The following is a 27,780-nucleotide window of genomic DNA, read 5'->3' as shown; positions in this document are numbered from 1 at the left end:
TTGGCGTTGATTGGTGCACTGGGATGCATAACCACTTTTGCACCCGTTTTGCTGATCCTTTCGTGCACCGTTTCCTGCAGCCCTCATGAAACAAGGACCAGTGGAAAGGATTGCACTTACGGATACAGATGCTGTAGGCTGCGACCATGCACCATGCACTATCGGACGAGTGGCTTTGCCTTGGATACGTTGCCGCATCGCAGCGGAAAACCATCCAAACTCCCTGACCAACACACCAACCATGCGAAACTGCTGAAACTGAACAACAACTTGCCGCACTCTCCGGTGCTTCGGATGGGGAGGGGAGGAAATCGACACATAAAATGTAATAAAAACACCCACTGCTGCCAGATAATTGGCGAACCACACTGGGCAGCCCCCGTCGTGGTTTGGGCAAATTTTAAAACCAGGACGACGACCAGGCCACCGAACAAAATGCTTTGTGATGTCTGAGCTGCTGCTGCTGTTGCCGTCTGTGTCCGGTTCGATGGTTTTTCGACGTTTCGCCCGTAAGGGGGAGGCCCAGACAAGCGGCGAGATCCTGCCCGTGCTCAAAGAAAGCGCACTGGGGAAAAGGGGGAGGAAAATTTTCAGAGCGTATAGCGCCCGCTCGGCATGCAGCATATTTTTAGCACCGGTTTAGCTTCGGTCGGTCGGTCAGCCCGGGCGCTGTTGTTGGCGGACGAATGGTTACGACTTTCCACGCCACAATCATCACCGTCATCATCGGGCCCCCCCCCCCCCCGGAACCGGATCTATCTGCAGCGAGCGATCTTAAAATGGTACAAAACCCTATGCTTGGACCAGCTGATAAAACGATGATGTTGCGAAAAACAGATTTACAATTTATATCACAATTAGTCGACGGTTCGGGGCTGTTTGGTGTATGTGTGTGTGTGTGTGTGTGTGTGCGGAAAGTTCGTCCGTCCCCATCCATAACCTGTTGATTGTTGTGTACCGACGTCTTGTCCACGAGTAAAGTTTGCCTGAGTACAGGAAAGTGAGCGAGGCGCCACACATAAAATTCGCCCAGAGCGAAGGTGGACTGACTTTTCAAAAGTGCCATTTGCAATGCCGATTGGCGGACATAAATTGACCGCCCCGAAAGGGTTTCTTTTTGCTCTCCAGTGTGTGTATGTGTATTGTAGGGTGTTTTATTTATTTTATGCACAACCACCCGGGTAACTTTGATGACTCATAACCTCTGCGAGTGGCTGTGGCCTTAAAGGTAAAGGGTTTCGACCGGGCGGTGATTACTCGAGTTTTTACGATCTCTTGCTCTCCTGCCATTGATCCTAATGTGTTCTAGGGTGGCAATTCAGAAGTTTGCGCTCACCCGTATATCACCTACCGAGCTGGACATTGGTGGAGCTTGACTCAGCAGTTCAGAGTTGTTTTGCCCCGCCGTTCCAATGTCTCTACTATTTTTTTATTGAATTTTAGAGCCACTCCAACCAAGGACACCTCTGAATGTCTCTTAGAACCACAGGCACAGCTTCCGTGTGAGGAAGGTGTGAAGCTGCTGTAAGCTATTTTTGGGGCCTGAACCGGATGCAGTTTTTTCGGTCACTTGATTGATTACACTGGGTTGGGGTTTGCAGGCACTTTTTGTCTCTATTGGAATGGCGGGTGGGTAAGCTGTTGATTTCTTCTACGCATACCTCAACAAATTACGCTATTCTGGGGCGTGTTTCTAAGCGCTGAGCTTTTGTGAGGTATCCCTGGACCGATCTAGCAAGAGCTGATCCGGATCTGAAGGTTGACATGTGCTACACCACCACCATCACCACCGTTTGTCACAGCTTACGATAGACTGACCGTGAACGGTTGTGCGGTTTTGAGGTTAAGCAGCTTGAAATAAGAGGTCCGTTTGTAGCGGATCATAATGAGGAGCATTATCTGTTTACGAAGACAACTGAGGCAAGCTTAAAGCACTGTGAAGGTGCTTTCTTTAAACAAAAGTCAATTAAACCGCACTCCGCGATAGCCAACTCTCCATCGACGAAAAAAAAAAAACAAACGAGGTCACCGAGGGCTGATTGATTGGAAAGCAAATGTGACAGTAAAAGAAGGTGACGTTTTCGCTTCGCCCCAGAAAAGTGTAAATTCCGATCCAATTCCTACCCGGGCTGGCGTGACGAATTATCTCCTTATTAAATAAATTTTCTACCCCCCGCTCGCCCGGTGCCTCTTGGTGCTTGGTCAACGAAGAACGAAGGCCGCCAACGGTACCAGCGTGTCCAGCGGGGTGCGTGAACATGTGAACCCTCCCCCCTCCTCCTTCAACTGCTTAAGGCTTAAGGTGTGTCTCCGTGGCCGTCTGTTGCAGCTCAGTGTTGCAGTGCCGGAATGACTCATTCGGCCGCTCAGCCCGTTGCATACTAAAGTACAGTTTCGCTGGCCAAGATGACGACCGACGAAGGTGCGGTGGGTCTCTGTGGACCAGTTTGGCACCACGTTGCACCACATCACGCTGTCATCGCGTTCTCCGTTAAAGGCGCACTTGGAGACGCGAGCCTTTGGGGAGCCAGTTCGTGCTTTTCCCTTTGGTAAGTCCACGTTTCGTCATGCCAAGGGTTGGCGGTACAAGGCGTGGTATCGTACCATGCTGGCCCTACCCAAATACTGTCCAATTCTACCTGTGTTTCAAAAAGAGTTCGAAGGCTTGATAAAAAAAATCGGTGCAATGTTTTGCCTTCACCAAGCACAGTGCGTTCAGCATCTTACACGGTTATAAGCAAATTAGCTACAGTAAAAAACAACCCCCTTTTTAACAATGTTTCTATGCCTCTTTTCTTGACTTGTTTGGAGGAGGTGGTGCTGTCCGAGATCGAATCGCTAATTGAGACCATTTTAATGGTCCACTAGACAGCGATCGGGGGTTTCCTTCACAATCTGTCCCGGCAGTTTGCTGGTTTTTAGCTGTTTCTTTTTTAAATCTGCCATTATTTTCTTCGTCTCGGGTTTTTTTTATACCTCATTGCCGGAAATAATGCACCACGGTTAAGGTTGCGGTCCACTAACACCACAAACACACACAAAAAGCCTCCCAAAAAGAGGTGTTCTTCACACCGCAGAATTTAGCCTCGAAGGGAACGAGTGCTTCAATGTGTTTCGTTGTGGTGGGTGGCAGACCACAAATCGATATAGCAACAATTGCAACAGTTTCAACCCCAAAAAAAAAAACACACACACACACACACACACACAATACCCAAAGGAATGGAAAACCCCGAGCGCGGTCTCCTTGTGGCTCGTAAACCGCCGGAAAAATGGCGATGAAAATGGATACATTTAATCTTATTAGACGGCAGTCGACCCCACCACGCTTCAAGGGGATTTTCCGGAACAGAGTTGGGTGGGTGCGGAAAATCTAAGCGCTGGGTCGAATTATGAAAGACCTAACTGAGGTGTGTGTGAGTGCGGGTGGGTCTAAGGATGGGCTGGAAAAATGGGTCGATTTGGAGCGAGGAAAACAAGAAGTTGTGGCTCCAGAAGCCTTTGTAAATCAGAACGCGGCGTGCTGCTGCGTGCGGGGCACAATTTACTTAGTGGTTATTAAATTATGCTATTTATTACGAGTTATTGATCCCCGTTCCCTGGAAATGGGGCTGAGCAGAATAGAATATTAACAGTATCTTCCCATTTCTTCTCCCTTCTTTTTCCAGAACCAAGAGCGTGAGCGTGCGTAACAGCGTGATTTTTGTGAACAGTAGAATCGGAAGAAGCTCCTACCCAGCTCCTGAGTGTGTCGCCGAAATAGGCCGTGAATCGATGGTGGCGCGAGTGTTCGATCGACCGCACGGGTACAGTGTCGTCCCCAGGCCATGGTGTGGCGGAACGCAGTGAACAATGCGCGAACCGATAGCAACCGCCGCACCAGCGCTGACAGCCGGAAACGTGGCGTCGGTGATCGTGGCACCGTCGACCGCGGCCACCATGTTTGGCATCACGAACGCCCAGATCGTGCAGTCGTTTAACGGGCTGCCCCCGCTGCAGGCCGACTGTGCGCCGGCGGCGGCGATTGTGCGTGCCGCTAGCCGGGCCTCCTCGATCGGTGGGGCCGGACGGCCGTCGCTCAAGTCGAGCGCGGCCGGCAGCAGCGGTACCAGCAGCCCCGTTACGAGCGTCAAGCGGAACAGCTCCAGCTCGAGCTTCAGCAGTGGCGGCGATCGGCGAAGCGTCTTCTATACCGATCCCGAGCAGAGCAGTACGGTAGGTGGTCAGGACCGTTTTAGAGGGGCGTGTGGGTGATTTTTTTGCTTCTAATTGTATTAAATCGATATTCTGAGCGATGCTGTCGCGGTACGGTTGGTTAGGCATTGAGGGTGAGTGGCGTCGAGCTGTTTTTTATGATTGTTTTATAACTGGTTCAAATAATGAAATCCTCGTTCTTTTAATTCAATGAGAAAAAAGTGGGGTTTACTACATTTATCGTTAAGGTTTAGAACCAATTTACCATGAAATGAAGTCAGAAAATTGATTGTTTTAAATTGAACGATTCAGAAATCAATGCAGATAATTGAGATAATTGAGTCTTGTTGACAAATTATGGTTATGCGACGCATTTAACAAGATCAAATCTTATGTGATTATACGAGCAATTCAACTTTTTTCAAAACACAAAAGATTAAATTTCAACATGTCAAATCAAATGAGTTTTTACTTTAAGATCTTCAAGCATATAAGTAATAAATTTCGTATTGTTGTGTCGGAACTAGAACATATTTAAAAAGAAAACCAGCTCAAGGTTAGCTTTTCATCGTGTATTAACTGTTTATTCATCCTGAATCATTACTCGAAATGAAGAACTTTGAATTTGTGGAATTGATGCATGCCATGTACAACTATGCTATTTTACCAGCTATCAGTATGAAATTTCATCGTTTATCCCTTATTTGATACTTAAATGATTCTCAAGCTCGTCAAGTTACTCCGTGGCCTTCAGTTGAAAATCGAAGATGAGCAATATTTATCATAACTGTGACTAGTCATGACCGCAATGACTGTGAAAACAGTGACATGAAAGCTTATTTAGTTAAACTCTTTCCTAAAATGTAAGAAAGATATCCATATGTTATTCAAACATAACAGTCTATTTTGATTACCCCGAAGTACCCCGCTTCAAAATGATCCAAGCTCTACACAGCACACGCGATTGCTTTGAGTTATTCCAATTTTTCTAAACGTTTTCTATACCTATTTTGTATTACGCTATGGTTGTTCAATTTTGACTAATTGATAAAGCATTTATTTAATGTTTTATGAAAGTACCTTGAAAAGCACTTCAAGTTTATAAATGAATTTATATTGAAAAGCTCAACCCAAACGACCTGGTCGATTGCACACAAAAAAAGAAGCTTTTTCATTACTCTAGTTTGCTCTGACCCCCGATTTGTGTGCCATCATTGCACACGATGAGGTGAATGCAAATGCACTCAATCGCTTTCGTCGATAAGCGCTTTAAAAGCAAATCGATACCACACTCCTGCAGCAGGACAACCCGAGGGGCCGCTAGTAACCGGATCGTGGCGTGAGGCATCGTAAGTGCTTTATGCTTTCGCGAGCAAACCTCGCACAGTTAAAAGTAGGTTTCCAGGTGCGCTGATGGTGTGATGGTGAAGGCAAACACTGGAACGGATTCACGAAATTCACCAACTTCACCCGTGGCTTTTTAAGGTATGGGGGCTGCAGGGGTGGGTAGCGGGGTAGCGTGAAGTAGAAATCGTATTATCGAACCTTGATGCAACAACCGAGCGTGCAGATCGCGATGCAGATTAGCCATTGTTGTTGTTTTGGAGCAGCAGAAAGCATTGAAAGGAAGATTCCGCGTTTTTTTTTTGGCGCAATCGGTTCCATCGGTTCCATCGGTTATGCAACCATTGCACGCCTTTCTAGGGCCTTTCCTGTCGATCGTGCCGAGCGTGAACGGATGAAGATGCTCGCGAGAGGATGCCGAGTTACTAGGGCTATCTATTATTGGGCGCCACAATAACCTCCCACAGCTATTCCAGCGATTCCACCGATGCAACATGCTTTATTGAGTGGCGGAAAAGACGAACGCTAATTAGATTTTTTGGCAGACCGAAAAACCATTTGAGGCTGCAAAGCGGGGTCGTACTTTCCATCTTTAGCAAAGCGGTGCTTACAGGCGAACGGAGAAAAGCCACCTTTAGGGGTAAGAGAGGCCTATGTCGGCGTGATGAGGGGCTAACGTAACTACGCCTGTTGTATGGGTGGGTTTTTGCTTTGTTAGGGCGGCCATACAAAAAGCGAAATAGCCAACGCGGCCGTAACCGCCGGTCGGGTACCAGCTTGCTAAGTGCGAGAAGCGTACCAAACTTCACTTATGAAGTGGCTAATGCGCTCGACTAAGTGTCACAGAAGGCGGTTTTGCTCGCGTTTATTAGGTCAAAGTGTGTTGCATATGGGGAGGACCACTCAAGTGGTCATTAGCTATTAGGTTTTGCAGTGCGTATTAAAGAAAAGCTCACATCAAATGCGTCAGCGAACGTCATGATGCATAATTAATGCGGATTATTTTTACATCCATAACAGTGTCTCTGTAATGTGTTTAAATGTTAGTCCGTGGCTGAAATCATCAAAGTGTCACAGGTTAATATCGTTCGATGTAACCTTCCAACCTTAATCAAACCCTTATTATTGATTGATGTGGGCATGTTATCAGCCTGCTTCCATTGCTCAACATGTCAAGCAGCTTATTTCTCGCTGCAACACAAAAAGTCTCTCGGAAAATATGGGTACCATCACGTTCACCCACGATCCTTGGACTTAGCTGTTTAATGGATCGAGCGTATTATCTCCCCCTTGGCGGTATTGTGCTGCTCGCTAGAAGCCGTTTTGCGCAACCGAACCCCTCCCGGGGAGACAAATAAATTAGAAACAAGCAAATGAACGAACAAACGATCTCGTCTGGTGCACGGGTAATGCACAAACAATGCAACGTTAAATGCAAACGAGCTTCCCCACCACTCTCCAACCTGCCACTGCGCGGAGGATGGCGATAAAAAGCGAAACATTCGATCAAACGAGGCATGCATTTTCCATCTGCGGGTGCACTGCCGCCGCCGCGATGGAAATGAAATTGAAAGTTTGCTTGTTAGCGGTGCCGTTTCGGTTGCAGATCAGCTGCAGATGATGGCCGGGGTGCAGCAGTTCGATTGATTGCGGTTGAGGGTGGCCCTCTCCTTCATTGGCGTCCGCGTTCTCGACCTCCTCCACCCGTGTGGCTGGAAGAGGTAATAAGCTGACGGTGGTTATTACCTAATAATTTGGTAAATTCGATGAAAGTGGACCTTTGGAGCGGATGGAGGAAACATAACCTTTTCTGCTGGTTGGTCGGATTGACGGTACCTTCGGTGATGAGCCTATGGCACGGTGTCGGAAGGAAAAGGGTTGGGTTACGGTGTGGAAATGGAAAAGTGGGCCCTTGGGAAAGTTTATTACTTAACGAAGCTTTATTTGTATGAGCAGGGGTGTAAATTGTTTTCCTAGATTTTTGATGAAATAAAAGCATAAACTTATTACGCTGTAAAATGCTAGATGTGTTAGATTTTCAAATAAAATGTTAGGATCCTTTCACCACATACGAAGTTAAAACAACAATCTTAATTTGTATTTCCAGCTGTTGAAGTATTTTGTTTGTGTTGCAGGCTTTTTAAGGATTATTTAAAAATGGTAACACAACGTTGAAAGTAAGAATTCTTGACAAACTTATTTCAGGTACTTGTTCTCTCTCACAGATATATGCATGTAAAAATGTATATAAAAATGTATGCAAAATGTAGCGTAGCCGATATGGTAGCTCTGTAGCGGATGTCCTCTTGCTAAATTCTATAATCACCAAGCTGATTATTTTTGCGAGATATTCGAACTGAACATGGATTTTGTTCTATCTTAGCATTTCATCAATTTACAACTGTAGATTTTTGTAATAATTTGGTAAATCTCATTAATCCTATTTTGTAGTTTATGGATACACGTAGTTTATGAATGATACCTTGGTTACCGTAAAATGCTACTTGTTGCTATATAATAAACCCTTTGTTGTCCAATAATGAATTTATAAAGATTTCATTTATTTTCTCTTTGCTTAAAATGATTAACTGAAATTATCAGAATTGTATGCCAATAAAATTATGACTGGAAAGGTATACTAGTAACCAAATCTCTATAATTCAGCTAGTTCATGTTGAATAAAGGAAAGACCCTGACGAATACATGTGTATATGACATACAAATATCTATAGTCAAAATTCTTGGAATCGATGTAAAGTTTTGCTCAGGAAGATTATAATCATAAATAGATAACTCGTTGCTGAATCAAATACTAAAAAATTAACCCATCCAATATTTTTAGAGCTGGCAAGATGAACTCAAACTGTGCACGGTTATGAAACCGTATTTAAAACAGCAGTATGTGTATGTTTCATGCGATAAATTTCCTTACCGTCGTTCCATCCAACCACAACCCCAGCCGGTACTAAAGCCACCCGCCATGTCGATTGCTTTATAAATTCATGCATCTGTGGGCATGAGCCGGTCGCCGGCCGCAGGTTTATGGCACTATTGTTGCCCTGCGTGGTGCGGGTCGTTCTGGCGGCCCGATCTGGGGGCAGTTCCGCCCGCAAACCCACCATAAAACAGTCACTGCCCGGAAGGTGCAGCCCTGTTGGTTTACGCAATGCGAAGTTATGCGTTTTGTGGCGGTAAATTTAGCTCCGTTGAGTCCTGCCGGCCACGAGGAAGATCGTTAATTGCGCCGTGGAGTCCTTGGGGGTAGCTCGTTTAGGTAGCCTCCGGTCCGTTGTGAGCAAACCCACGTGTACGTTCGTCAAAACCGGCTTGATCTTGGAGGGCTCCGAAATCCGAGCGCCATGTTGTGTCAGATCATTGACATCTTTCTGTGTGTGTGTTTGGCCTCCTAGGGAGGTGGGTGGTAGCTGAACAGCTGCTCAGACCTGCCTGCCTCACGGGGAGGTATCATTAATGATGCAAATTCATGCTTATTGTGCGGCGTGGTCGGTAAGGTTGCCATTTGGGCAGAGGGGTGGGTTTATTTTCGTTAATGGCTGACAGTGGATGACGGAATTTAAGTGCTGCTTTGTTCGGGGTCGGCCGCATGGTCGGTATGCGTCGAGTGCGCCTCAGCGGTGGTACAGATTAATTACAGTCAAACGAGTGGATCTTACGCGAGCATATGACACTGTATCCAGTCCGGGCGGTTGTTTAGAGGTACGTACGTTGAAGGAATAGGACTTTTTGTCCGTCTCTAGGTCATCGAGATAAATGATGTATGGTTGAAAAGTTCAGCGGGCATAAACGTCGCGAGGCGCGCTAATGTCAAAATCTTGATGCTTGAGTGGCAGAAGGGATGCAAATGTTGAGTGAACGTTGGGCTACAATTGACATTTAGCGCGATCGTTTGACGGCGAGGCAGTGTTTATTTCGGTCCAGACACTTTGATCTACATTTTGTTGGCGCTTCTTGAGTGCGAGGCTTTAAAAGTCATGTCAAACTTCCAAGTCTGTAGTGCGTCTGTCATAACTTGAAGCTTTTATTTCGCTGTGTCCTTTTAAGTTTTATGTTTGTTTGTGAATAGTTCATCCATGAGATGTTGTCCATTTAGAACACTAAGCTGTAACCCTAGAAAGAATCTGCTAATAATCAAAAACTCGTTAACAAATCCTTATTTTGCCTGTAAGCTTAGGAAACTTTAGGCGCCGTAAAGAAATTTCACACCAAAAGGCGAAAGACCCCAACCGATAAGCATCTAATTCCTGTCCGGTGTGAAATGCTTATCTCCTTCCAAAAGCCGATTGTGGCAAAACGGTGAACAGATAGATCAAAAACACACAAGCTCAGTGAATATCTGTCACCGTTTGGGGGGGAGGGAAAGCCGTTGGGCCCTTGCCAAAATCCCACACTCAGCAACCGCCATAAACGATCACTCGGCCATCCGGTGGTCAGGGTGTATAATAACCATCCCGGTAGAGCACCGTAAAAGGCAAAACCTAACCGAACGACAACGCGGTGCTAAATGGACGCCATAAATTCGTCGCGCTCGCAGGCCATGGTTTTTGGTGAGGGCCTGCTTTCGACCCGCTCGGAAATCGATGAGCATCCGGTGTGACAAAAGCCGGAGATCAATATTGGAACGAAATTCCACCGGAGATGCCACCGGTGAGGACCAATCAATCTCATCCGGTGAGGATGTAAAATTTCTCTCCCGAATTCTTTTCCCCCAAATGTGCTGGTGAAATAGAGTTGCAGTGGGTAGTGGAATTTTGATCCCGAGCCTACCGGAACACACACACTCTCTCTCTCCCTCCAAGGTACCGGAAGCGAATCTCTTTGCGTAGGAAGGGCCCTATCGAGCGCATCTATCACTCGTCAAAGGTGGCAGATCAATGCGCAAAGCTTTTGTCGTGTGCTGTAGGCAAACCAGTTCCGGAAGGAATGGTTCCTGACGTTCCCGCTGTGGCTGTTGATTCGGGCTTATTTTTTTTCGGTCGTTTTGTTTTGAGTTGAATGAGAAAGTAAAAAAGCAAGCTGGGAATGTTTTCGGCTGTGTAGCTGTTTGTATCATCTCCCGAAAACAACAATTGTGACTGAGCGGAGAGCAGCTGGAGATGCTAGCACGCTCGGAGGCTTCCAATAACGGCTTTAAAAGAGTCTGCTTTTTTTTCTACCCTCTTACCAGTGGAACGAATTGCATTTGATTTCCGGTACTAATCGGTAAACGTTCCGTTCCATTTGGTGTCTGGCCGCTACGAAAACCCGTACTACGGAAAGGTCGTTGCACGTGGATGCCACCGTACGCATGTGGTATTAAAACCTATGCCTTAAACCCTCTTACCAAGAAGACTTGCTTTCCACCGTTTTGTGTTGTTTGGTTGTTGGTTGCTTTTGCTCACTCGTCTGCAAAAGGAATGGCAATTGCGTAGGAGATTGCAAAGCTTTGTTAGATATATTTTGTAATAAACAAAGGGTATTATTACTATCCGAAACGGTGTTGTTGTGGTGACTGGTGCCATTGCGTCCATTTCCGGTGTGTCGTTGATGGAGATGAGCTTCGGCTGGCGGTATTATGAGCTTTTGTCGACGGTGTTCGTGCGGGGAGGAGGTGGGAAACTAATTTTGCAAAGAAAATGAGCTTTATCGTAGAGTTTGTTGGTGTATTGGAGCTAATGTTTGTGTGTTGAAAACTTGGTACCGGATGTGATTGACCTTGGAAATAATGATTTTTGAAATTGTTTGATATATTTCCGTCGAAAATGTGAAGTTCAAACTTTAGAATTCCGATGAAAATTCAGAGATTATATTTTGTGGGCTCTTTTTGTGTCTTATGGTCATTCCGCCATAAAGCCTCCACAACATTATCTGGTGTGAACTAGACTGCTTGGAAAGTAATCATTACCTTCTGAATTATTCTAGGTTATGCATAGAGGGAAACTTTGCTCTTTATGGTAGATTTCTTGTTATATTGTATTATCTAGACCCAAAGGTATGGGTAAATTATAATCAGAAAATTACAAAAATGTTTGAAGCAGATTGAAATAGCAAAACATATGTTTTATACAGTATTGAATTATTACAATAAAAAAAGGATATTCTATTCCATGAAATATTTTTTCCAATATTTAGCCTCATTTCCTATTCTTTGGCTTTGTTGTGTTGAAGTTCAAACTTTTGATAATTTTGTTAATTTTTGATATCTCACTATCACTATCACTATCTCTTTAGTATATGCTACATTTGTTGAGGAAATTCTAATAATTTATTCATTAAATCTTTTATGTATGAGAGTAAGAAAGGAATATAATGTTGTAAACTTAATTCTTTATGATCTAAAATGCACTAGAACCACTTATACAAATGCCTCAAAAAGGAAACTCATGAAAGTAATCACATCCATAAAGGTAACATCACATAACAATCATCCGTAATTAAAATGGCATAAGCTAACTTTCATCCGCAATAGCCGTCTTGTATAAAGCGCTGCCCTGTTGTTTTATAAATGTTCAATTCTATACCCATTATTTACAGCGTACCATAAAGCCCATTTCCACCATCCAGCCCAACCTTTCCGCTGATAATGGATTAAAGAAACGAAAGAATCTCGAATGCGATCGTAAAGTGCTGTGTGCATCATGTGTGTACGATCGTTTCGGTCGCCGCACCGTGTACGCACCCGGCACCGCGGTCACATTTCACAAAACGATTATGCATTCTTTATGCAATGCCTGCCGAAGAAGCATCCAATATTCATTTGTTTGCCGTGTGTCTGTGTGTAAATGACGGTACACAATGGGGCTTCGCGTCGAGTCACGCAAATTACCATAACTTACCTGCCGTAAATGTTTCAATGCTGCATCGCAGCGGCAGTAGCAGCTGTGCCAAGAAAGTGTCATGAACGACCTGCATCAATCGTCCATAATCGTACGTTGTGACACATTAAAAGCTGGCAGCATTGGTGGGTGGGTAAGGTAAGCGGCGGAGGTGTACTGTTTCTTTTTTTGGGGAAGTGACGGCACTTCTAATGAATATTTAACAGTTTCGGCAAGGGAAAAGCAAGCCTGAACGCTTGCTGGAAAGACGAAGAATACCTACCGAGCGGCAGCAGCATGACCTAACCTCCACCGTGAGAGTCTCTGCGCTACATTTCGGGGTTGCGTGTGCCGTGTTTGTCGATCGTTTTGTTGTCGCCGCCCGTGCCTGACGGTGTCGTGTGATCTTGATGCTTGAAAGTGTGGTGTGTTTTGGTATACATCTCCTTCTCCCAACGTTGCCAGACGTTTGCGACAGGGAGCGTGATTTTTACGTGTGAATGTTTCTTTTTTTTGGAATGTGTTGGAGCGCCCAAGCACCAGTTTTGGAAGGCATCGAAAGAATTAGCTATTGCACACGGGTCTGATGGCCCAACATGTTTTGTGCAAAGCAGTTTCGCAAGATGTGATTTTGTGTTTTTGTTTCTGTTTCAACGTAGCGAAACAAAGCGAAACATCATCGGCGGTGTGGCATGCTACCCTTTCCCCGTTCGAATGCCCCAAAACCGAACGACCGGAACGAAGATCACGATCAGTGACAGCTGCGGTGGGAGGGCCTTTCAATTAAAGTATCAAATTACCCTACATTTCCAAACAATATGCTGAAACTGTTCGGGAAACATTTGGCAATGCCGCCAACACATCAGCCCTCTCGCTCTAGGTGTCGAGACACACACACTCGATCAATTAAAAAAATCGCTCTGGGAAGTGTTGTCGCTGCACGCTTTTGAAGACATTTGCTGCGTCAAAACAAAGCAAATCGCGTGCAGCGGCGAAGGCACGGCACGGTTTCAGTGTCACTTTGTGAAGGGTTCGTATTTTGGACAGTGCTTAGAGGTGGTGGCTCAACTCCCTTTCCCAAAACGACCCAACCGACATTGTCACGTTGCAACCGGTTTTTTTTGTATTGAAAAAGTGTTCTCTATAGCGCGGTCAAATCGTTCTCTATAGCAGAACTATAGAGAAGGTTTTTCCAACCGTGTGACAGCGTGTATCATACATTTGGTTTCTGTATGCTACATCCCTTCTCAATTTCTTTCATTCTCTTCATTCTCCCTACAAAGCTCTTTCTCTCATTTGTCGATTCCGCACATGCTTACGCTCTTTATTTTACCTTCTTACTCGCACATACAAATTTACATACTCACACAATTCACACTGCCGAAAACCGGTGCGGAATACACACGTACCCGTCTTGCCTGCCTTCTCTCCTCCTCCTTCCTTTCATCCAGCGTTGTCTTCGTCGAATGGTGTGCACGCGTTAAAAATTATTCCTGCTTGCCTCCCCCTCGCTGCTCCCAGGTGCTGCGCTAGCGTGCTGGATGATCGTCCCTACCTTCCTGCCGCCTCTCCTCTACCAGGCGCTAGCACGTTGGAAGATCGTTCCTGCCTTCCTGCCGCTTTTCCTTCGTCCGGCGCTAACGCGTTGAATGATCGTTCCTGCCTCTCCTGTCCTTTTGTTTTCGGCACTGCTGGTGAAAGAGGGAAATATTATCTATTTTGAAAACCGCTGTTCCATTTAACTTGATGATACTTACCAACCAATTGATTATTTCTATCGTGGTCCGTGCTCACTTCCGTTTGTGCGTGTGTTATTTGCTATAGAAAACGAAATTGATTTGATATCACCAATTATTAATACCATTCAGTTTGATACATATTGATATAATCCTTTATTAAAAGCTGTACTTACCAAATAGTTTTTTTTCCGTACTGGTTTCACGAGAGAAAAAAACGGGCACGCATCGACGTAGCCTACCGCTTGCAAACTTGATTTCACACTACCACATTTTCATGTGAACGCGAAGCAGCGCCTTCCTCGGGTGGCTATACAGGTATTCCCCGATATACGCCATACTCGATATACGCGATTTCACTATAAGCTTTTTTTCTAAATTTGAAAGTTCTTTGAGCAAATTGTACTAATTTGACACATCGAATATCACATTCGAAATAAATTCCCTTTTGATCGAATATTAAAAACCATTTCAAAAGGTGTACAATTGTAATCTTCAGTTGAATCAGATCAAATAACTAATTAAGTGGTAAATCCTACCACTTCAAGCAAAATTATACGAAAATTAGCTATAATTTGACTGAAAACTCGATATTTGCTAATATTCGAGATACGCTATTGCCTCCGGTCCGCATTAATAGCGTATATCGGGGAGTACCTGCAAAATGATACAAAGAGCGGACGAGAGAAGATCGCTTGCGTGAACGCTTGGTGTAGCAAGGGAAATTGGACAAGTACCAGAAAAGCGAGACACAAGAGTTTCTCTCGAACGATGGAAAGAGAAGAACCATATGCAACATGAGGATGGTTGGTGTGACACAGCCAAGTTGCGAGCAAAAAGTGACCAACACCCAGAAGAGCAAGACAGAGTGAAAAATTTTCTGAATGTTAGAATGAGAAAAATGATAGATACACATAAAAATCGCGCGATAATGCCGGTTGGGGAGAGGAAGCCCCGCGGGTTGATGGATGGTTTGTGTGCAACCGGAGCATGATCGATGCCCTGAAGATCAGCTGGTTAGCAACCAGCAACATACACACACATGTTCCCCAAGACAAGGCTTTTGTTGCCAACAGAAGAACAGATTTACAGTAGAATCAATCAATTCTCGTTTCGTGTGCTGCTGAAGTTCAAGCAAAAATGGCAACAATTTAAGCGCCTGCTTCAGGCTGCAAACCATGGCGGACCTTTGCGTTTGGCCTTTCGTTATTTTTTGCATGCAAACTTGCCACCTTTACCGTGTGTGGGTGACCGTCTGGCAGGTTATACGGTCGGTTTATGCCGTTTTATATCGACATCAGGTCCAGAGTTGTGAGCGAAGTCGTCGGAATGTGCAAAAAACAGTGGAGGTGAAGATTGCAGGTGTTGGTGGGCATCTGTGTTGCTGCAATAGGCCACATCGTTTTGCTGCAATGGTGGCGGATACGCAAGTACGTGCCCAACCGGCATTATCGCGCGATTTTTATGTGTATCTATCATTTTTCTCATTCTAACATTCAGAAAATTTTTCACTCTGTCTTGCTCTTCTGGGTGTTGGTCACTTTTTGCTCGCAACTTGGCTGTGTCACACCAACCATCCTCATGTTGCATATGGTTCTTCTCTTTCCATCGTTCGAGAGAAACTCTTGTGTCTCGCTTTTCTGGTACTTGTCCAATTTCCCTTGCTACACCAAGCGTTCACGCAAGCGATCTTCTCTCGTCCGCTCTTTGTATCATTTTGCAGGTACTCCCCGATATACGCTATTAATGCGGACCGGAGGCAATAGCGTATCTCGAATATTAGCAAATATCGAGTTTTCAGTCAAATTATAGCTAATTTTCGTATAATTTTGCTTGAAGTGGTAGGATTTACCACTTAATTAGTTATTTGATCTGATTCAACTGAAGATTACAATTGTACACCTTTTGAAATGGTTTTTAATATTCGATCAAAAGGGAATTTATTTCGAATGTGATATTCGATGTGTCAAATTAGTACAATTTGCTCAAAGAACTTTCAAATTTAGAAAAAAAGCTTATAGTGAAATCGCGTATATCGAGTATGGCGTATATCGGGGAATACCTGTATAGCCACCCGAGGAAGGCGCTGCTTCGCGTTCACATGAAAATGTGGTAGTGTGAAATCAAGTTTGCAAGCGGTAGGCTACGTCGATGCGTGCCCGTTTTTTTCTCTCGTGAAACCAGTACGGAAAAAAAACTATTTGGTAAGTACAGCTTTTAATAAAGGATTATATCAATATGTATCAAACTGAATGGTATTAATAATTGGTGATATCAAATCAATTTCGTTTTCTATAGCAAATAACACACGCACAAACGGAAGTGAGCACGGACCACGATAGAAATAATCAATTGGTTGGTAAGTATCATCAAGTTAAATGGAACAGCGGTTTTCAAAATAGATAATATTTCCCTCTTTCACCAGCAGTGCCGAAAACAAAAGGACAGGAGAGGCAGGAACGATCATTCAACGCGTTAGCGCCGGACGAAGGAAAAGCGGCAGGAAGGCAGGAACGATCTTCCAACGTGCTAGCGCCTGGTAGAGGAGAGGCGGCAGGAAGGTAGGGACGATCATCCAGCACGCTAGCGCAGCACCTGGGAGCAGCGAGGGGGAGGCAAGCAGGAATAATTTTTAACGCGTGCACACCATTCGACGAAGACAACGCTGGATGAAAGGAAGGAGGAGGAGAGAAGGCAGGCAAGACGGGTACGTGTGTATTCCGCACCGGTTTTCGGCAGTGTGAATTGTGTGAGTATGTAAATTTGTATGTGCGAGTAAGAAGGTAAAATAAAGAGCGTAAGCATGTGCGGAATCGACAAATGAGAGAAAGAGCTTTGTAGGGAGAATGAAGAGAATGAAAGAAATTGAGAAGGGATGTAGCATACAGAAACCAAATGTATGATACACGCTGTCACACGGTTGGAAAAACCTTCTCTATAGTTCTGCTATAGAGAACGATTTGACCGCGCTATAGAGAACACTTTTTCAATACAAAAAAAACCGGTTGCAACGTGACAATGTCGGTTGGGTGGCCGGCAACCGTGCTGACCGAAGGTTTTATTTCGGTTTTTACACAGCAAACATGTTGCAACGAGCACGGACTTTACAGTCGGTTGTGTACAGTGTCCGATTGTTAATTGCATTATTATGCTAATTAGGTGTAGGTGTAGGTGCAGATTCTTCCCCGTGCCTTCCGGAGAGACACTACATTACCTTACACGGACAATCGTTGTCATGCGTCTGCTTCTCATCGAACACAAAGTCACTCAAAAAGCTACTAAAGCGAGAAGGTCAATACGAGAAACTAAACCTAGCAAATAATGTACTTTTTCGTTCCTAAAAGCATTGTAGCAAGTCACGCACAGCGCCTAAAGCTGCCGTCAAAGACAGCCTTAAAGTGATATGATCTACTAAAATTACCTCCTCTAAATGCTAACTCGTGATCTGCTTGTTAGCAGAACCCGCCCACTAAGCAAAGGTCCATTTAAAGATCTTCATCCTCCAAAACCTAAACATACCGATCGTTTGCACCTTAATCGTTATGATGTGTTGTGTCTTTTTTCGAGTTTGAAAACGATTCCCACCGTACCGAAGCGGACAACTTCTCACCCACTCCTGCTTCTTTGGAAGGGCAGTTCACATTTCACGGCATGATTGATCGTACAAATGTCACGGTCAGATCTGTCCGGATCATCGTCGTTTGGTGCCGGGATGCTTAAAGTCATAATCTTGTCAGTAGGTCGGCGCACACAATGGTGCCTAAAGCGCTTCCAATGTCTTGTGTAAAGTTTGTAAGCCTCGCATTGTGCGTGCTGGCTGGCAGACACGCGCAACAGAAAGTATTCCATCTCAGGCTCAGTGCTCCGGATCTGCCATGCGCGTGTTTGTGACAGATCTTGACGAGACCGTGACTGTGGGGCCTCGTATTGTTTTGGGCTGACTGTACCAGTGCAAGATTCCCACCAATTACCTAACCTTACCGGGCAGACGAGCTGAACGGTAAGAACACTGTTCCCTCAACGAAGAAGCTTGGCCTAGTAAAGAGACACAGAGCGTTGATTGTCACAGTTTTGGGCAGGAAGCGAGTCATTTACACACGTGTGCCTAATTTGATTACACCGGACGAGGGAAGAAGCAATTACACGACTATCGATAGCACCGATCTTGTTCACCGGCCGAGGGCTTTGGAAGAAACGGACGTGTCGCTTCTGGGTGAATTGCACCTCATAAAAGATGTAGATCCGGCTGGGCGAAGATAACTCAGCTGTCGATCCATAATTGACAGCTTTATAGTGTGGAATTATAATCTCGATTGGCATTGGAGCTACATTGATCTTTTCTGTGCGTATAAGCCTCTTCTAACGATGGAGTCGTCCGGTGGAAGCTTTACATCTGTAATGTTGGAGATCGGCCGATCCCCGGTCCGAAGATGGCAAGGGCGAATTTTATTAACTTTTCGTAGCGGAAGAGCGGAACAAAGCTCACTGGAATGTTTCGTTGTTTACGTCATTTTTGGGAGGTTGCTTTTGATTCGGAACGCTTTCCTGGATCGATTTAGGTAAGCAAAGCCTGCTCGTGCTCAAGCTTAACTGAACCCTCCTGCGTTACAGGCTTTGTTGTGGAATTACGGTCGTTTCAATTATAATGGGGGGTCGCATTTCGTGACGACGACTTAACGGACCCATCTTAAGACCCGGTGACAGAACGCATTGATGTGCTTTGCCGTAATCTCCGCCAGCTGATCGTAATTCTTGCCCGGTGCGATCGCTGGAAAATCGTGACCAACCTATTGAGGCGAGTGGAAAAGAAAGCTAGCCACAGGGACCGGGAAGAAGAGTCATTCAATGAGTCTTCTACGTTTCCCTTCCCTGTTGAGTCTCTAGAACTACAGGCGCGGCAGGCAATTGGTGAATGGAGATCGTTTGCGTTGACAGTTTCTAGGCGGAATTGACTCCTCGTGATCTTCACTGTGGAGAAAATTAGCTGTAGATGGGCATAACGAGATCGTGATCCAATGCCCATCCTTCAGGGGATGGTTTGGAACAGTGCAGGCTGTGTGTGCGATGTTTGGGATCTCGCAAGTCTAAACATTCCAGCAATTGGCATTGGCAGGCTAAAGTCGCTGTTAACGATCATCAACTTTTGCCAATCAGTGTTGAGGATGGGTATTGTACACCTAAGCTTTGGCCGTCTGAAAGTTAGGTGAGATCTTTCCCCATATCCTTCCCTTTCCAGCCCAGGCTCTGGAAGGAAAGTTGTCTGGGAGATCGGGATCGGTGAAAACGCGTGAACTACGATGATCTTTTCGATCGGGTCTTCGAAGCAACGACCGATTGACTGGTCCATCCACCTTCGTACCCATTTTGTGGCTCTGTGTGTGTGCGTGTGTGTGGTGTTGTATTCATGGACATGGCCCATGCGCTAACCCCTGGGACTAAACTAATTTGAATAATGTTCAATCTCGCTATTTTACCCCGAGCGGCCGGGGTAAAAACTCTCTCTTTCGTTTCGGCCTGGGAGGATGCTGTGCCGTGTTGCGACCGGGTCCGCTTGAACCAGCTGGTCGCGTAGATGGGGAAAAGGGGCATCAGGCATGATCAAATCATCATTCCGATCATCCCGATCCGTACACGAAGATGCCATCGAACTGCTAGTGTGCATTTTTTTGCTTTGCATTGCATGCGATTGTGTCTCATGGGGATGATGTGGTTGGGCCGACGTCCGGAGCGTGGAATCTAGCTGTCTGGCAGCTGAGCGAACGATTTGTCGCCTGCCTCAAGCTGATCATTCGTACGTCACACCGGGCGATCGCTGGACGGCACGACGACCCGTGGCGCGTGCGTGGCCGTCTGCAGAAACCGGTATCGGAGGTGGGATAAAACATTTATCAACAAATTAGAGAGATCCAGCAGGGGAGGGAAGAGCGTCTGGAAATCGGAAGTGGATAGACGGTACCACCACATCTCTTTTCCACCAAGCGAATCCTTTCCCACCATCGGAGGGTCATGTCTTAATCTTTCATCACACGGCAGTATCGGGCGGGAAGCTGGCAGTGGAAGCTGGAACTTGTTCATCCACATTCTTCGTATTTGCGTACACACGAAGGCGCAGCGAGAGTCACCCCATTGCTCCAAGCGCGGCCAAGCTTTTGTGCGCTAAACGCGCGCGCGCGCTAACATCTCCGCTCACGTGTGCCCGGAGGCTTATCTGCGCATGCGCAAAGCGTCCAAGTTCAAAGTCAAAAAGAGTTTGCCGGAAAAGCGTCAGCAGCTATCTGCTGTGCGCTTGCCGTTTACCCAGTCCCCCGGTCGGGAGGTTGGGAGTAGCTCGAGCAAATTAAAAGACGATTGGCACAACCCCCTGAGACGGTAGCAGCAACGTGTCATTACTTTGGTGCGCGGAAATGTAAACTCCCGTGTACCGTGCCGTGGCCAGCTATTAAAAAGCGTTGTTTATCGATCAGGCCAATGGCCGAATCGCGTTCCATGATGCGTGCGTGTGTCACCAAAGCGAACGGGTGCGGGTCCCTTGCGCGCGCGCTAAGGTCGCTGACAAAGCGCACTAAAAACGGAAACGCAAGTCAGCAGTAATTTCTCTTCCGTGCGCGTTGATTACGGCAGGAGCACAGGACAGGCAAGCAGCAGCTAAAACCCGCCAACTAACTGCCAAGACCAGCGCCTCAAACCTTCCGGGGATAAAGACAAATTTCGTTCAGCTATGTGTAGCTGAAACGGATGGACCTCCCATAATCGACAAACATCGGTTAACCTTCGCAGGCCGCTGTTTGGCTATTAAAATTAATTTAAAGGTGAAATTTTGCGGCCCTCCCCGCCTTGCGCCCGCCTGTCGCGCACAGGTCTTGGAGAAATTGGAGCGATTAGTCGTCACTTTCGAATTGGGTGAGAGGAGCGTTTACCCATACCCAACATGGGCCAGCCGCTTGGGTCAGGGTTAAGCACGGCCGGCCACAGTGCGCCAAAGTCAGCGGAAAACATAGACATGTTTGCTTCGCTCATTCGAGCAGCCAATGGATGGTGCATTAAAGCGGAGCGGTACACAGCGTATTTGCATCGTGCAGACTAATTGCGAATTGAAGTCCGAAAAAGGGTACACACTGCACAGTATAAATAGGGTAAGGTTTTAGCCAAACGATGGTTCGAAAGGAAATTAGGACGCACGTGAACGCTGGATGTCGTACGCTGGATCTTCTTGGGTCCATTGGAAGGGTTCAAGAAGGGTTAAGGAATGGCTCGTTAAACGTGATGGGAAAGTATCAAACGGTCTCCAATCGAATGACGGTCCATATCCATATGTGATCGTTAGGGTTTGGTGCCACATATAAGTACCACCAGCGCTATAAGCAATAATGCGTGCGTGTGTCCAAAGGAGAAAAGGGTCAATGAAAGGGATCCTGCTGAAATGGGAAGGTTTCGTAATGTTTTATTGGAAATTACTTTCAAAACGATGGTTATCGTTCATGAGCTCAGTCAGCTCATTTATTGGAGCTGTCTTGTGTGTTCTTTTTTATAAATTCTTATTGGCTAAGCGCACATGAAATTCCTTTGTTATTGTGTACAAATTGAAGACAAACTACAAGAATCCAGCTCTCTCCACCATTGTGTCCCTTGGCAATAAAAACCAATCAAAAACATTCCAAACACAAACTGGAAATGTAAACTATAGCAGCAGCACTTTTGCATAACGAAACACTCTTGGCATGGAATGTACATTACAACTGGTGCAACTGGTGCGCTTTCAGTTCCGCTGTTTCAGTACAAACCACCAACCAAGAATGCCCATTCAGCCCATTCTTGCACGTGCTTTTGTAACCACCTTCCAAACAACATCTTTGCATCCGTTTCTAGCACCCCGATTTGGAAACCATTCCACGTAGAACAACAGCGCGGGCTAAGAATGCATGGCAAAAATAAGTTAGTTTCTCAAAGTTTTTAATGCCATTTGCTTTTGTTCTAAACGCAGCATGGTAGCGTGTCGGGCCACTGCTGCTCTACACGGTGCACTTCGTGCTAGGGTGGGGGTGGAAGCCACGGAAATACACACTTCACACAGCGCACAGGTGCAACGAAAATGCATAACAAAGAAGGGGTAGCAAGGGGGGCAGCGTCTAGTGTTTCAACGGTGTTTTGTGCGCTCGATCCCACGTGGTCTAATTAGTTAAATCTGAAGCGTAACACGCAAACACACCAACCTTCGCGCTACAATGGTGTGCTGGTGGGCGACCTTTGCACCGGGGTGGTGTTATCGACAGCGAGGGGAGTGCGCTCTAAAACACTGCCCTCGCCAAATGACGATGGGAAACTTTGACGGAACGACTTGTGCAAGCGATGCACACGCCGCTTTGGACAGTCGTTTTGGCACGCACGGTGATGCACGGCCGCACACGGGTGCAAACGTCAAGCCGTCTCTCTCTCCGGGTGTACACGGTCGTGTTCTGGCAATGATGCTGCTGCTGGTGGTTGCCTGTGGTGTCGATAGGTATTATCTACGTCCATTTATCATTCAGTTTTGATGCGCCCGAGATGATTGCAAAACGGGTGGCAAACAAATACAATGCAACTAGCCCTACCAGCGTGCGATGTGTTGATGAACGGCTGGGTACGCTGAAAAGACCACAACGTCATCGATGCTGTTTGATTATTTATGTTTATCGAGCCTTTATTTTACAATTCGATAGCAATGTATAACGACTCGGCTGGTGGTTTTGCATCATTGTTCACCGGGACGGGGTGTTTGTTTACCGTTCTTTGTTTATGATGTAAACGTTCTCAGTTTCATGCTTGATAGAAACCCCCGTTCGTAACGGTTTCTGTAGCTAATTGTGGATTAAATTGCAACGAAAATGACCTTATAAACAGCAATTATTCATAGCTATGTGGAACCAATGACGAATGATTGATGATTAGTTGTACGGTTAGTTGTAACTGAGGGGTTTGAGGGTTATGCTCTATATTGGTTTTATTCATAATAAAACTGGACAGACAGAAATTGGTTATATTGGTATGTTTTACCAACTGTGAATCCTTTGCTGATAGCAAAATTGACAGAAAGTAAGATTGTTTTTAGCTATAAATTTATTGAAATAATTAAATATAAATCGAGAATAAACGATGAAAATAATTAAATAAATGGTAAAAATCTGTCTTTATTGAACGACTTTCTGAACACTTAATAATACGGTGTCATGTCGTCCTATCAGAACAAATATCATACGTAAAATTGCTACATTATCTGCCTATAACACAAGCATTTATCAAGCATACAAAACTTACTAAGAATAATCACGATGATAAAAAAGAAGATTTAGAATATGATCACTAAAAGGTAAACATTACTTGGAATTTAATAGACATTAATCCTTGATAAGCTCTAAAGATGACTGCGCTTGAATAGGCAGTTCATTGGTTTTTCTTAGTTTTTTGGTAAAATATTCTCAAACATTGATTTTTAAAATAATTGTTTAAGTGTATTTAACAAACTAAAAAATTGGTAAAAAATTTGTTGCATACCTTTAGGCGCATAGCAAGACTCTGCTGATGAGTAGTTTCTTTCATTTCATTTTTTCCATTTACTAATGTCATAAATATAACATTAAAGCTAAACTATGCATCTTAAGAATAAATTTAATAATAATAATAATAGTATTACAATAATAATTAACTTTAATGATTAAAATAAATAAATCGTAACTTAGAAAGGAAAAAAAAAATAGAAAAAATATACATATATTATATCAAACTTTACACACTATATTCACTAAAACACATTATTTATATTACATTGGCGAATGGTTTTGATGAAACTATTTATTTCAACTTTTATTCATCAGTTAAACATGTATTACAATTAAACAAGAAGTGTTTAAAAATCGTTTGGAATCCTTTTCAAATCTTCTGTATTTCCTTGTCAACCAGACCATTTCCGGCAAGCAAAACCATTTATACCACACAATCAAAACAAAGTGTTTGTCTTCTTGTGCCATTCCTTATCGTTCCGTTTTGTGCTAGCCAAAGACAGCAGCAGAACGCAAAGACAAGACCCCTCACCCTCGATTGAAGCCTAACCGTTCATTAGTGTAGACTGGAAAACGTTCAAAATGCTATTAGTGCGATAAGCGATCGACTCGAAACCGGACGACCGAAGGAGCTGCTACTATCCTTCAATCACTGTCATCACTGTCCACCAGTTGCCTATCGGCTGTGGTCCACCCCATCGCCTACAGGTACGACAGGTGTGTGTGATTGCTGATAGTGCGTACGCCCGCTCGGTATCGATGCACATTATTATGTTTTTCTTCTATTTCTCTCGTCTCTGTTTCTTTCTTTCTCTCTCTCTCTCTCTCTCTCTCTCTCTCTCTCTCTCTCTCTCTCTCTCTCTCTCTCTCTCTGCCACGAACAAATCAGGTTAGTGTAATGATAATGGATGGCCGGGGACGAGAGTGAAAATGAAAAGTACGCTTCGTAATAATGCTGCTAGCCGTTATTTTATTACCATTGGAAAGTGTGATCGATAATTTAGAAATAAACGATTAGAAAGCGAAAAGGCCGAGGGCGGATGAGAAGGTTGTCTTCGGTGGATTTTAAGCAAGCTTTCAGCGTTCAGCGGCCGGAGCAGCCCGGCAAACATGTAGCATTCAAATCACTATAGTTAAGCCATCACCATCGCCGTGGACGTGCCAGAAGCCACATTTAGCAACAATCTTAACGATAAATGATTCACCTGCTGACACATGCCCATCAGCAAGCGGTATCATCAGGCGTGATAACATTTAACCTCCGTGCCTAGCTTCGCCGCCCTACTGCCAGTGGGAGTGGAGCTGTGGGTTTTGTTGTGATACTATCAACCCGAAGCGACCGGGCTCCGGCTAAGGGTAAGCTGGGGCAAAGATTAACTGCATCCACTTACCAGAGTATCAGCAGCAGGCAAGCAGGCAGAGAGGTTGGCAGGCCCATTAAAACCAGTGCGTGTGTGAGTAAGGAGATCGATTTAGCCGGCAGCATTTTTCGCCTGGCTAGCCTGCCTTTTGCTAAAGTACTTGCCGTACATACGTACGTAGCGATGGGAAGGGCCGTCTTCCAATATCGAGCAGCAATCGATACCACCGAATGCGTTCCGGGTAATTGTTTCCCACCCAAGCCCCCTTTACGCGTAAAGGTGTATTTTATCGCCCTTTGCCGATGATGGTACGTGATGATGCAAATATTTGACGATGCGATAAAGTTTATCAACGTGCGGAGTACATTGTTTTATCTATTTTGCGGTGGTAAAGGTGGTGACGGTGGATGTTTGATGGAATCAAAACTGTCCGAAAACAGTTTCACGGTTAGTGTTTAAAGTCGATCGGTTGGGAGAGCATTTGATTGTGGCCGGAGTTTGATTGGTGTGTTTGCTATATTTAGGAGAAAAAACAAAAAAATAAGGCTATAAATAAGACCAGGATTTAAAAAAGGAAAATGTGTTATTTTGTGCATCTAAGAAATGTTAATCATAATTATCATCATATTCGATTAGGCATTGAAGAAGAAATTGAGTTTTAACAAGAGCTGTTCCTACGTTCCGCTTACATCCGCTTTGTGGGAACCGAGTTTTCCATCGGGAAGAGTGCAAAGTGTGCAAAATTTCTATCGATTAAATCACACCCGAACATTTCGAACACTGTGCCCTACTGCATGCCGCTGATTGCATATTAATGCGCCAAACCGTGATTAGCCGCATAACCGCATCAGTGCGATTATACATTCCACGCGAAAGATAGCGCGAATTTTCGGTGTACACACGCGTACGATTTTGCACTTTCCCGATGTAAAGCCGATTTGTTACAGTAAGTTTTCCCTCCAGCTCCCTCTCAGCACTGTTCCAAGGGGTGTTGATTTCCCCCCCCGCTTAACGAGCGGCTGACCACCAGCTCCAGTCTGTAATTAAAATGGAGTTTTTATTGTCATTTTGGCGCACGACGCCGCGTATCATGCGATCTCTCAAAAGGCGTCCGTGTGATTGCAGCATGCAGATATGATGAGACGTTCAATTTAATGAGGTGTTTTCCACTTTTTTTGTGTGTGTTTACAACCACTGCAAGAGAACGGGCTTTCACTTGAGCGGTGGAAAAGAAAGTACAAGCACACGAAAATAGTTTGAGTGAGTGGGCAACACGGTTTTAAAAATCAAAACATAAATCGCGAAAAAAGGGCTGTGAATAAAATATCGTTCGTAGCACACAGACACACACACACACTACACTCAGACAAAGTGTTCGTTTACATTCATAATAAGGGAGCTTGCGTGTGGTTTTAAAATGACAAAGAAACTGTTGATAGTGGTCGGACAATTTCCTGAAAATGGCTCCAGAGGAGAGCAAAAAACTAGAACAATTTTAATCCGTAGCGTAAGCCGTGTAACGTGAAGTGAAGCTATAAATATGCAAATGGGGAAAATTTATGCTCACAAAAAACCTCTTTTGAACAGGACGAGCAGCTGCAGAAGCAACTTCGTCGTTCGGTGCAGGGAGAGTTGTAAAGTTTTCCCGTTTTCCTTTTGAGCTTAATGAACTGGCGCGTTCGGGAGCTGACGGGAGTGAACCTATTTGAACGGCAATAAAAGTCGGTGTGCTTTTAAAGTGGCCAGCGCGCATCGTTTACATTTTGCCTTTACAGCATTTACAGCCTTCAGCAAAGTTTTCCACTAAATCCTTTTTTTTTCTTCATTCCCTCGTCCTCTCATCTCACTTCTAGACGGAAGCGGCAGAGAAGTATGACACGATGACGAATGACGATAGCTGCTCGACGTCCGACGCCTGTACTGGCGCAACCGACACCGCCGATGCCGGTGCAGCAAAGCGGACGAAGCAACCCCAGCAAGACGATGTGGCCCATCTGCGACGGGCTGACAATGGGCAGGTTCGGCGCAAGCAGCGCCCCTCCAGCACCGGCCTTGACGGGGTAATCGGCCCCCGGACCCACCTGAAGCTAGTCAGCCAGGAGCTGGAATGGGAGCGGAAGTTCCGGGACGATCAGCTGTCCCGCATACTGAAGGCGCTGATAGCGTTCGAGACGCGGCTAAAGAACGAGCAGAGCCGCATCAAGCAGCAGCTGTACGAGAAGGATGACGTTATCAACCGCCAGAACTGTGCGATCAAGCGGATGAAGCGCAAGCTGGCCGCGGAAGACGAGTCGACGACGGTGGAGGAGGAGGGTGGTGAGGAGGTGTCGGTAGCGGAGAAGAATGTCGCGCTACCGGCGACCATTGACGAGGTGGCCCAGTACTGCCCAAAGTGTCGCAAAAACTACTACCGGCTCGAGTGCCGTACGAGCGGGACGCAAACGTTCGAGTACTGTCGGGACGCGGACGGTGCGGAGAGTGTCAATACAGGTAAGTTGATGGGGATCGGTCGGTTATTGAATAACCACTCAATAGCGTAAGTTGATATGCGAGAAGTTTTCACCTAAAAATTTTGCGACCAAGATGTTTGCTACCAATAATTTTGCGACCAAGACTTTTGCGACCAAGATGTTTGCGACCAAGAAGTTTGTGACCAAGACTTTTGCGACGAAGAAGATTGCGCCCAAGATTTTTGCAACTTAGATTTTTGCGACCAAGTTTGCAATCAAAAGAGTCATATACTTATGGTTAGACTCATTATATTCCTGATTCAATCATTTTATTTAAAAAAAAAAATCAC

At 45.2% G+C, this 27,780-nt stretch overlaps 1 protein-coding gene and 1 long non-coding RNA gene across 5 annotated transcripts in view; one reads left to right on the top strand and one right to left on the bottom strand.

Annotated features, from left to right (window-relative positions):
- LOC121596428 overlaps positions 1–27,780 on the top strand; it is a 42,835-nt gene that overhangs the window by 11,714 nt on the left and 3,341 nt on the right. The window contains exons 2-3 of one of the 4 annotated variants that reach the window (XM_041921370.1): positions 3,669–4,215; positions 26,834–27,470. In XM_041921370.1, the coding sequence (XP_041777304.1) occupies positions 3,853–4,215; positions 26,834–27,470 (1,000 nt within the window). In that variant the 5' untranslated portion in view covers positions 3,669–3,852. Of the gene's footprint in view, positions 1–3,668; positions 4,216–25,420; positions 25,486–25,519; positions 25,927–26,681; positions 26,702–26,833; positions 27,471–27,780 lie in introns of those variants that run through there. The other 3 variants (XM_041921371.1, XM_041921372.1, XM_041921373.1) reach the window with 3 other exon arrangements.
- LOC121596435 lies at positions 13,538–14,349 on the bottom strand. Its single transcript, XR_006005279.1, has 3 exons — positions 14,263–14,349; positions 14,108–14,168; positions 13,538–14,038 (listed from the first exon to the last, which is right to left on the bottom strand). It is a non-coding gene; the product is annotated as an uncharacterized LOC121596435 (long non-coding RNA).

The sequence above is a fragment of the Anopheles merus genome, chromosome 3R, assembly GCF_017562075.2.
Source record: "Anopheles merus strain MAF chromosome 3R, AmerM5.1, whole genome shotgun sequence".
NCBI classification, from domain to species: Eukaryota; Metazoa; Arthropoda; class Insecta; order Diptera; family Culicidae; genus Anopheles; species Anopheles merus.
This window is presented reverse-complemented; position numbering and strand designations above follow the sequence as displayed.